The following is a 12,263-nucleotide window of genomic DNA, read 5'->3' on the forward strand; positions in this document are numbered from 1 at the left end:
GGCATATTGGTGTATGAAGTTCAACGCATCGTGTTTTGTTCCAAAAGGAGATAAGACCATGAGACCTTGAACTTTCCGCAAACAATGTTAATTTACTACATATTACTATTTGTGAAGGGTCTCGACTGGTATTGAGGTTGACCTGTTTCCTAAGTTTTGCCCACTGGTCAAGTGCAGCCAATGAAAACTTTGTGCAAAACGTTTACCTCTTCGACGTTTCTCACCTACATGTTACGCGGTTAAAACGAGGTTTAGAGAGGAATAACGTAGTGTGTATGTGCTATTTTCAATGGTATAATCACAAATAAAAAGTTTCCAATCACGTCAGTTGTGGCCGAGCAGGGGGAGACAAAATACTGTTGTAGGGAGATCGCAAAAGGGAGCCATCGTGTTGTGGATAGGACAGAGGGGAATTGAAAAGAAGGGAGGGAGGGGACAGGCCTACCTTGCAAATCATAGTAGGGGATTGCAAACAAGGTTCGAAGTAAACAGCGTTAACATTATTCCCATTCTATTTTTTTAATATTTTAACTTGCATTTGAATAGTATGTTTAGAGGTATTTTTGGTGAAATTACCTTGTTGGCTGCACTTGACGATGATCTGAAACCAACAAACTCAACATCGAGAAAAACACTACTTCAGTAATTTACCTTATTCCCTGAATAGATAGCGTTTAGTTGATCGATTTAACCTCTCCTGCTTTACAAGTATTTCCACTTTCTTGTCTGATTCTCTATATTTCTACAGAGATAGAAACACTATCCTATAAGCATGATATTCTCGGTACGAGGGTGCAAAATAACAGTCTGGCGTCACATGTACATACAAAATGGGATGAAACTGTCCGTGCTATTAGTTTCCTAATCATCTTTGACGTTCTAAGATATACCAGTCTGCTTCTATAAGCTTTTAAAACGCGTTGTTGTACGGCTACGCTGTATTGCTGAGTGTCATGGGAAATTTGTGTCATGACCTTTGCCTCCTGGGCTTTATTCGAGGAAATGGTCTCTCTACGTCACTTAGCACAATGGTGACGTCATGCAAGGGGTGTTCCCTACCATGTTGCGGTAGAACTCCCCATTCAGTGATAACGCTACGGTATTAATCACAAAATATGGGTCTGCATAGGTCAGGGGAAGCAATATATATCAAAATCAAAGGTCGAGTTTCATCACGCACCGGAATATTATACGTTTATCACCGCCATGATTGAAATTAGTATTCATTTGTAAGTAAGAAGAGGTTCAGTAGCAGCTCAACTTACTAGACTGATCGATAAAATTATGATGCGATGTAATTCAAAAGGGGAGGCGTTTGAAACATTTCAGAAGTAGACCTAGCCTGCTAGTACACGATGATATCATAACATGACATGCAGTGCTTCGCATTTTAATTTCGATCTGTCAACAACAGGTAACTTTAGACGTCACTAGTGATGTGATGATCTTTCCGATGTGATATCGTTGATTAATTCATCCACAGACAAGGATTCATCATCGGTTTCCGTCATAACAAGCTACAAATAACTTTGTTCGTGTGGTGATGCAAACCCAAGTTGCTTTGATACACTGCGCAGTGATATGAAAAAGCACATACTCGTCGACCGGTAAATTGCATAAAGATATACCGACACAACCTGTTGAAAGTTCGGCAGGTTCAATCAAGTTGACTGAAGTCTCAACGAACTTCTTCCAGTGACGTTTCAATATGTCCGACGAAATGATTTACACCCTGGACGTCAAGGGGTCTGTGCACGGTGTCCACAGCTGTTGTCAGTAGGGAGAATACCAAAGGCTGAGATCAGAGACTGTACAAAGCACATCAAGTGTGTCCAGAGGAGCCATAGCCAGCAGCGAAAAGTATCATGGAAGTATAGCGCCGAAGAAAGGGAAGGCAAACATCACTTACACTACAACGAATCCAAAGTATCTTGTGCTTTTGGAGTAACCAGCGCCGTACAGATGAGGAACTGGTCAGCAAGACGACTCTTGATGGTCTGACACTAATTGAACAAGAATTATTTTCATAAAATGGTGTTCTGTCACTGCGCTATCAACGGAGATCCTGAAAATCGTTTTCACGGAAGTTCACTGGTTATGGACTCGCATTTTCTTTTTCGTAAATGGAAATGATTGCCAATTTATCTGTTTTTCATGTATAATTCTTCATAAAGGTTGCACATTGCCACATTTTAATTGTTTGTAAAGACTGGTTACGATAATGTGTATGTATTTGCCTAGCGAAAAGATAACACGATTTATATTTCTGTGCAATAAATTGTGTACATAGTTCTCTGTATTATCTTCATTTGGGTGACTGAGCAACTGGTAGTACGTTGATCACAATCAGTTTAATACCGTATGAGCAATCTAAATAAACTTTTATAGGTGTAACCGACTGTTTGGCTCTTAATCAAATTGCGTACAGCGTGAGTGCTTGCCAGCCACAGACATGACAATGAACATACTATTATTCTAATAAACTCACACGTATATTCCATGGGGCATTTGTATCTTTATACTTAGCCAGTACACTGATTTCTAGAATGACGATTTTTTTTTTCGCGAGATCGACCACCTTATTCCATTTGTGAATACAGACTTGCGAAACAGTCCGACCAGAAACCATCGTGCAATGAACATAACTAATCAAAGTGTCAACAAGTTTGAAATTGCCAAGTGAAAACAGAAACGGTGGTAGCAAATGTCACACAATGATTACCAATATTGTATAGCAAGCCACTTTGCAAAGAAACTGTGAGAAGAATGTGAACGGCAGAATGGTTTTCAACATGTCACAACTTCCTGAATTCAGTATTTACACTATTTACAATGTAATTATTAGAAAATAAATCTGAAAACGTGAAAACAATGACATTCCTGTATCACTTCAGCATTTATTTACATCACAAAACTTGCATTTGGAATGCCGTTATTCAAATGGTACTAAAATTCCTCAACACAACCATCAAACTCAAGTATGTTTCTGTCAGGAAGTACATAATAAGTACCGGTTCACCTCTACGTGTTTCTTTTCACTCATAAAGTTTAAGGAAAGAGACTGTAAGATTTTGAGGAAACCCATGCAATGTTATAGACAGTAACTAGATTAACAATAAAAACAGTCTGCTCGGATGAAACAGCTCACTTTTTGCTGTTCGGTCGATTTATCATATTCTATTTCTGTACATCTTTAACGGTATTCCAAACTCTCTTTTGCTTTCTCTGCCGAGAAGGATGGCTCTCTTGATCGGTCGTTCTCTTGGGGCTTCTACCGCCCTCAACGGGTGCTTCGAATATAAGCTATCTCTCTGCCACTCTGGTCCACTCAAATTGATGACACATAAAAATATAACAATATAAGATGACGAATTTAGGAATATTTAATATAATGACCAATAACATGATGCCGTGACATGAAAGAAAATCCTCGACAATAGAAAAACTTATTGTCACTTTATAAGTGGTTTACCTGACAGAGTTGTTTTATCGCAAGCAAATGAGACGTTATTCCATTCTCAATCAAAATACTCTTGCATACAACACACACTAGGCTATTGTCTCTCTGTTAAATACATATATATGAAAGTAAAACACAAATACAGTGTCATATGTATGAGTTATTGATAAAGTGTATCGATGTTTTATTCCAGTCACAAAATGACGATGCATACAAACTCGATGACACCAAACGATTACTAAAGGACAACATACTTTAAATAAATATATTATTACTGATGGAATGTTCTAAAACGAAAGTGCAAATCATCGTCCGAATTTCATTAAAATCTTCACAATTGAAAATATTTAACGATGTTGTAAAATAAAAGACTAAAAAAAAGTCCGTATGAAATAAATTGGCAGCTTTGGAGTGAAATGAAGACAATATATTGTTGACTTTGATTGTTCGCCGTAGTCAGTCTACTCGGATCCAGCATCACTTTTACTTTCAAAACCATCACTCTCAGATTCCTTTTCTGTCGCCGTTTCCACATTCTCTGAATTTTCTGGAAACTGTTCGGATTTTGTCGATTTATCATCTTCTACTTCTGCACCGTTTGCGGGACACTCAATACTCACTGTTGGTTTCTCGACTGTGATTGGTATTGGCCGTTCTTTTGGTTCTTCTATCGCCTTCAACGGTGCTTCGAATGTCAGCAATTTGCCACTCTCGTCGAACTTTGAAATCAGTTGATCTGTATTGACGTTATCGGGAAGAGTGTAGCTCTGTCTGAACTGCCTCTCCTCCGTACTGTAAATGCCATTACCGTGGTCAGTTTCATGTACGTATTTGCCGACGATACTGAGTTTACCTTCACTGACGGTCAATTTCAAATGTTCAGGTTTGAAATTGCCAACTGATACAGAAAGTTTGAAGTTTTCGGGTGTCTCCTTTTCTTCAGACTTGTCAACAGTTTCCTGATTTTCAGCTTCTTCGGAAGAATCAGAGCTTGTCTCTTTCTTGTCGCTGGCTTTCTTGTCAGTTTTTGATGTTTCACTTTTCTCCATGTCTTCCTGTGAATTGGCCAAGAGTTCCATCAAACTGGCCAAAAACAGATGTTGCGGTAAGTGGCTGTACCAGCTGTCACCGTAGTAGCTGTCGTCTGCGTCGACCAGCTCTCTCAGCAGATAATCTACAGGTCCAGTTCCACATTGGCTTTGAAGACAAGGACGGTGACATCTTCTGACGATCCTTGGGTAAACGACTCTTTGTCTTGGAATCAGTACACAAGCCATGACTTCACTGAGACTGTATTGCCGGGTTTTAACAGTGTTTAGGTACAAAGGTTCAGGACAGCGACTTCGCCTGTTCTGATGTGTTGCTTCAACCGTTGAGTTGCAAAGTATGACTATCTACAGTAAATGTTCCGTATTTATACACTTGATGATATTTATTCCAGAATAATCTCCACTTTGGTTAAAAACAATGTCATAATGACACGCCACTCTACTCTGTCTACTGTTCGCGAACATTCTAACCAGGTGGGTTCGTTTGTTCAGTGCTTTCCTCCATGGATGGGAAAAAACAAAGACAGATGCACGTGAAGGTCACTTAATGAGGGCGCTGTCAGTTCCAGAAGGTTCTGCGTGACGAGAAAAGTAGACTTGTCTAGATCAGCCACGTAGGTTCCAGAACAAATTCTCAACCAATATAAGGAGACGGTGTAAGCATTAGAGTCAAAACAGTCTTTACTGCAAAACAGTACACGTCACATCTTTCCCGAACCTCAAAGACACACACTAGAAATATGACTTGCGTGTTGTTCTCTGATCCATTCCCTGTTTATCGTCCGAGAGTTGCTGCTGTCAGCAGATACCAGCCTTACTCTTTGGCGAGGAGATGGCGACTTCATCCCCTTCACACTCTTCCAAATCCATTGCAATTAGTGGAGGAAGACTTTTTCGACGATGGGAATGACTCTGTCTTTGACGATATCTTCTGTCATCTTTTGCATTCAGCAAAGAATAAGAACACGGACAGTTCAGGTGAAGCGCCAAAGGAATTGTCTGCTGATCGTGATTTGGCATCTGATTCAGTGGAGAAAGTCACTCAATGTACCGATGTTGCTGAATGCTCAAAAAATTCGGACGGCCAAGATCAGGAAAAGAAGAAGTCTGACAACTTTAAACTTGTCGTGTCCATTGGCAGCTTTAAACCAGAGCATCTGAAAGTGTCTGTCAAAGATGGAAAACTGACAGTAGCAGCCAAGTATCTCAATGAAGTGGACCATGGTGATGGAGTTTACAGTACCCAGGAGAGACAATTTAAACACAGTTACACTCTGCCAGACAATGTCAATATAGATGAAGTGACTTCCAAATGCGATGAGAATGGATTGCTGACATTTGAAGCACCGCTGAGGGCGGTAGAATCATCAACAGGACGAGAGATACCCGTTATAATGGACACTACAAGAGAGGAACAGGGCTGCAATGAAAAGCAAGAAGACGAAAAGCAGATTTGTGAAACCGAGGAACCAGTAGAAAGGGAAGATCAATCAGATAAACAAACCATGGAATCGAATGGTGAACGACTTAAAAACTGAGATTTTGCATGTTGAGAGAGTTACTATTTGTGAAATGTTGATACTAGCAGTTTATTTGAGCCCACACTCTTTGACATGTCGATTTCTGACATTCTAATGTTGTGTAATGTATTTTGCAATTTTTTTTATGTAATGAAAAATACCTGTATCTGACGTTTTGCAAATTTAAGATTTTGTTCGAATTTCGTTTTCACCGTTCTAAATCTTTTAAATGTATTCATGTTTTATTGAAATAAAGCGAAATTGAACCCGATTTAACGAATCGTGTGATTATTTTAAACCTAATTTATCTATAGAGAGGTCCAACTTTGCGAAGAAAACAAAACAAGTGTACCAAAGTTTGGATGCAAACAATTAACACGGATCCAACATACTGTTACAAGGTTGTAGTCAATGGAAATAAATATTTGTGGTGATTAGATTTCTGTCATTTATAGAGGGGTACTTTTGGATATCTAATTTATTGGAACTAGCGATGTTTCAGCCGTTATCAATTCGTCATTCTTTCATGGGTGAAATTTGATATAAAGTAATGAGAGCTTCATAAGTCCTAGGATATGATGCTTATCTTAGCGACGTATGTTAAAAAAGTAAAACGCCTGGGAATCACTGTGGGGGAGGGGGGCATACACATATGCAAAAGCCTGGTGCCTTGAAGCGGGGGAAATCCCGGATTAGAAATTTCACAGCCAGAGGATTTTTGTTTTATTAAAATGCATTTGAGATAGAGGGAAACTGGTAAGGTTGGTCGAGTTGCCATAATGCAATATTCGGGCTCCTTTAAAGCGACAGATTCGAAGCACTGTTGTACTCCATTTGGAATTCTGAGGTGATAGGAAAAGGTTTGTGTAACACTGGAACAAGTGGCGTAATCTCCTCCACTTTCCTTGAACAATAAAAATCGTTCAGTGATAAACATTTTACACGAAAATAACAAATGAAACTCATCACTATTTCGTTTGCTATGATATCTTGGACAATCTCTATCAAAGGTAATTTTAGTTTACTCTTCCTACCTAATTCAATACTTAAACTATGATCATCACTCAATCTAAATTTCGATTAAGCTCTGCGAAGTGGAAAACTTGACAAGTCGTTTAGGTATTTTTCAAAATACAACCCAGTCTTGAAATTTCTGTATGTACGCAATCAGTTACCACCTTTATATATTCTCCTCCTAATATTCAAATTCTTGTTTGATATCTTCCTTTTTATTTATTGTTTAACTCTGCATATGATGTCACCTTAAAAGGCCCTTAAAAGGGTTATGGAGTATAATTTTCTACATCTTACTATATTCTTGAAGAACACTGATTTGTGCTGACCCTCCAGTAGCCTTCTCACTGTTAAACAGTTTGTCTGTTGTACAACTTGGATACATTGTTGTCCGTTTGAAAATGTTCAGTTTTGTACTTTGTCCAATTTTGGGATGTAGTACACCACACATTCTGCTAGTGTGAGTTGTGTACGATAAAGATCGATTGTTTGATTGATTGATTGATTGATTGATTGATTGATTGATTGATTGATTGATTAAAGAAAAATTGAATTCCCTTTCCCTCTCAGCTTTGTTGTATACTCATTTCCTTTGATTAATCCTATGTTGAACAAGAAATGCTAGACTAAATCTGCAAGTCGATTAAAATCGGATGCATAGATGTCGACATTTCAACCTTTCCTTGTTCTTTGCCTGTCTGTTTACCACTTCTCTATATTCTATATCACCTGCAGCTGACGGCATGCGCACAGTGTAAGTATTCTAAGGTTGGATTTTAAAACTGTGGTTTATTTGGAATCAAGGGGGTGGTATGGTGGCTTTTTCAAAATCAAGATGGGTTTCCAGCTTTTCATGCACCTTCTCTTCCATACTACACACAATATGTTATTATTTCTCTCTCTCTCTCAAAATATCTGCTCTAACTTGCATACATCGCACCAAATGTCATTATTTTTCTTTCCATCAATATGTATTTCCTACATGTATATATTACACCTGAAGACAACATATATACAGTTGTATTAACGTTTTATTACAGACATAAAATACACAGATTCATACAAATCAAATGAAAGTGTTCTGAGCTTATAACTTGAGTACAACAGAGTTTAAATCAATACATTATTACTTATGGAAATTTCTGAATCGTAACCGCTCAACTTAAAGTACAAATCACTATAAAACAATATTATAAAAATGTTCTTGGTTAAAAACAATTATCGAAAAAAGTGAAATAATTTAATTAAAGTGGTTGATAAATAAACAGGCAGCTGGTTATAGTGAATAAAGGCAATATATTCTTGGCTTTGATTGTGCGCCAAAGTCAGTCTACTCGGATCCAGCATCACTATTACTTTCAAAACCATCACTCTCAGATTCCTTTTCTGTCGTCGTTTCCACATTCTCTGAATTTTCTGCAAACTGTTCGGATTTTGTCGATTTATCACCTTCTACGTCTGCACTGCTTTCGGGACACTCAATACTCACTGTTGGTTTCTCGACTGTGATCGGTATTGGACGTTCTTTAGGTTCTTCTATCGCCTTCAACGGTGCTTCGAATGTCAGCAATCTGCCACTCTCGTCGAATTTTGAAATCAGTTGATCTGTATTGACGTTATCGGGAAGAGTGTAGCTCTGTCTGAACTGCCTCTCCTCGGTACTGTAAATGCCATTACCGTGGTCAGTTTCATGTACGTATTTGCCGACGATACTGAGTTTACCTTCACTGACGGTCAATTTCAAATGTTCAGGTTTGAAATTGCCAACTGATACAGCAAGTTTGAAGTTTTCGGGTGTCTCCTTTTCTTCAGACTTGTCAACAGTTTCCTGATTTTCAGCTTCTTCGGAAGAATCAGAGCTTGTCTCTTTCTTGTCGCTGGCTTTCTTGTCAGTTTTTGATGTTTCACTTTTCTCCATGTCTTCCTGTGTATTGGCCAAGTTCCATCAAACTGGCCAAAAACAGATGTTGCGGTAAGTGGCTGTACCAGCTGTCACCGTAGTAGCTGTCGTCTGCGTCGACCAGCTCTCTCAGCAGATAATCTACAGGTCCAGTTCCACATTGGCTTTGAAGACAAGGACGGTGACATCTTCTGACGATCCTTGGGTAAACGACTCTTTGTCTTGGAATCAGTACACAAGCCATGACTTCACTGAGACTGTATTACCGGGTTTTAACAGTGTTTAGGTACAAAGGTTCAGGACAGCGACTTCGCCTTTTCTGGTGTGTTGCTTCAACCGTTGAGTTGCAATGTATGACTATCTACAGGAAATTTTCCGTATTTATACACTTGATGATATTAATTCCAGAATAATCTCCACTTTAGTTCAAAACATTGTGTCATAATGACACGCTACTTTTCTGTTCGCGAACATTCTAACCTGGTCGGTTCGTTTGTTCAGCGCTTTCCTCCATGAAAGAGAAAAACAAAGACAGATACACGTGAAGGTCATTCAATGAGGGCGCTATCAGTTCCAGAATGATCTGTGAAACGAGAATAGTAGATTTGTCTAGATCAGCAACGTAGGTTCCAGAAGAAATTCACACCTAATATAAGGAAAGAATGTAAGCATTAGAGTCAAAAGACTCTTGACTGCAAAAAAGTACACATCAGAGCTTTCCCAAACCTTAAAGACGCACATTAGAAATATGGCTTGCGTGTTCTACTCTGATCCATTCCCTGTGTATCGTCCACGAGTTTCTGCTGTCAGCAGATACCAGCCTTACTCTTTGACCAGGAGATGGCGACCTCATCCCCTTCACACTCTTCCACATCCATTGCAATTAGTGGAGGAAGACTTTTTCGATGATCGGAATGACTCTGTCTTTGACGATATCTTCTGTCATCTTTTGCATTCAGCAAAGAATATAAAGAAAACGGACAGTTCAGGTGAAGCGCCAAAGGAATTGTCTGCTGATCGTGATTTGGCATCGGACTCAGTGGAGAAAGTCACTCAATGTACCGATGTTGCTGAATGTTCAAAAAGTTCCGACGTGCATGATCAGGAAGAGAAGAAGTCTGACAACTTCAAACTTGTCGTGTCCATCGGCAGCTTTAAACCAGAGCATCTAAAAGTGTCTGTCAAAGATGGAAAACTGACAGTAGCAGCCAAGTATCTCAATGAAGTGGACCATGGTGATGGAGTTTACAGTACCCAGGAGAGACAATTTAAACACAGTTACACTCTGCCAGACAATGTCAATACAGATGAACTGACTTCCAAATGCGATGAGAATGGATTGCTGACATTTGAAGCACCGCTGAGGGCTGTGGAATCATCAACAGGACGAGAGATACCCGTCATAATGAACACGACAAGAAAAGAACGGGATCGCATTGAAGAAGAAGTGGATAAAAAACCGATGAGTGAAACAAAGGAACCAGTAGAAATGAAAGACCGAACGGACGAAGAAACCATGGAATCAAATCAGGAATATCTTAAAAACTGAGATTTTGCATTTTGTGATAGGTAGTGTTCGTGAAATGTTGAGGCTAGATTTGTCGACGAAGCCGTTTATTTTCATTATTTAACGACTCCATTTCTCACATAGTAATGTTGTGTAATTTAATTTGTAACTTTTCTTATGCAATGTGAAATAAGTATATTTTAGTTTTTTACAAATTTGAGATTTGGGACAATACCATATTTCACGTGTTAAATGTTCTACGTTTTCAACTTACAGATTTTTGTCGGATTTTGAATTTCACGTTTTATAGAACGTATTGAAATAAAGCATAACTGAACGAGATTTAATGAGTCGTGTGATTATTTTATACCCGACTTATCTATAGGGAGATTGCCTTTGCCAAAGGAAACAATACAAGTGTATCAAAGGTTGAGTATAAAAAGTAGATAACAACACACTGTCACTGTGGTAAATTGGGGGGGGGGAGGAATAAAAAGTTTTAGTGATTGGATTTCCGTCATTTAGAGAGTAGTACTTTGAATATCTAATTTAGTGGAACTCTCAATGTTTCAGCCTTTAAAAGCTCGTTATTCTTATGATTGCTGAAATCTGCCATAAAGCAGTGAGAGCTTCATGAAGAGGAAAGATACGATGTTCCTATTTAAAAAGGTAAAACGCTGGGAGTCAATGCCAAGTGAGGGGGGCATGTACATTCGCAAAAGCCAGGTGACGTAAATTAAAGTAGAGAAAATCCCTGTAAGTTTCACAGCCACTATATTTTGATTTTATGAAATGCATTTGAGATACAGGGAAACGGGTATATATGTGACAAAGTGTACAAAGAAGAAGGAAACGCTAGGCTAGCTCTACAATCCGATTAAAATCAGATGTAGAGACGATGACATTGTAAAACCTTTCCTTGGTGTGTGCCTTTCTCGTTACAGGAGGTCACTTCTCTTCATTCTATGTGACCTACAGCTTATGACATATACACACAGTATAAGTATTATAAGGTTGGAAACAGTCGTTGACAATGTAATAGGTGCATAATGTGATGAGCTGTTACGGCAACGTATGACAGAGGAGACGTCTAGCTCGTTCAGCCTTTATGTTGTAATACACCCCTGTGGCTGATATCTTTCAACTCTGACATTGAAAATACAGTGAACGCACAAACTTGTAGGGAGAGGGTTTAGTACGGAATGTTGGAGGAGACTAAAGTAAAATTTAGGAATAGAATGAGGGGGTTGGGACGGTAGCTGTTTACAGTTTTGAAAATCTGGACGTGTTTCCGTCTTTTCAGGTAACTTCTAGGCCGTTGTAAAATCTTGGAATCGGGGGATGGGGTTTGTGGCTGTTGACTGTTTTCAAAAAGTGCAGGTGTTTCCATCTCTTCATGCAACTTCTCTTCCATACTACACACAAAAGCCCATCATTTCTCTCTCAGTCAAATACCTACTCTAACTTGCATACAACACACAAAATGTCATTATTTTCTTTCCATCAATATATAATTCCTACATATATATATAACCACTCTAGAGAATATGTATATAGTTCTATTAACGTTTTATTACAGACATAAAATACAAAGACGCATACAAATCAAATGGAAGTGTTCTGATCTTATAACTTGAGTACAACAGAGTTCAAATAAATACATTATTACTTATGGAAATTTCTGAAGCGTAACCTCTCAACTTAAAGTACAAATCATTATAAATCAACATTGTGAAAATGTTCACGGTTGAAAACAATTATCGAAAAAAAGTGAAATATTTTGATGAAAGTAGTTGATAAATAAACAGGCAGC

The 12,263-nt window shown here is 38.5% G+C and overlaps 2 protein-coding genes across 2 annotated transcripts; one reads left to right on the forward strand and one right to left on the reverse strand.

Annotated features, from left to right (window-relative positions):
- The first annotated feature begins 5,249 nt into the window (after positions 1-5,249).
- LOC139119551 (heat shock protein 30C-like) lies at positions 5,250-6,047 on the forward strand. The gene has a single exon (XM_070683394.1). It carries the CDS (start codon positions 5,250-5,252, stop codon positions 6,045-6,047), a length of 798 nt encoding a protein of 265 aa, XP_070539495.1.
- Positions 6,048-8,373: 2,326 nt separating this feature from the next.
- On the reverse strand, positions 8,374-8,961 carry LOC139119552 (heat shock protein 30C-like). The gene has a single exon (XM_070683395.1). The coding sequence runs from the start codon at positions 8,959-8,961 to the stop codon at positions 8,374-8,376; it is 588 nt and encodes a 195-aa protein (XP_070539496.1).
- Positions 8,962-12,263: the final 3,302 nt, after the last annotated feature.

Source organism: Ptychodera flava, chromosome 20, assembly GCF_041260155.1.
Source record: "Ptychodera flava strain L36383 chromosome 20, AS_Pfla_20210202, whole genome shotgun sequence".
Lineage (NCBI taxonomy): Eukaryota > Metazoa > Hemichordata > Enteropneusta > Ptychoderidae > Ptychodera > Ptychodera flava.

Excerpts from the sequence above, each read along its gene's own strand:
- LOC139119551 (XM_070683394.1), top strand. The coding sequence starts at position 5,250 with ATGACTTGCGTGTTGTTCTCTGATCCATTCCCTGTTTATCGTCCGAGA.
- LOC139119552 (XM_070683395.1), bottom strand. The coding sequence starts at position 8,961 with ATGGAGAAAAGTGAAACATCAAAAACTGACAAGAAAGCCAGCGACAAG.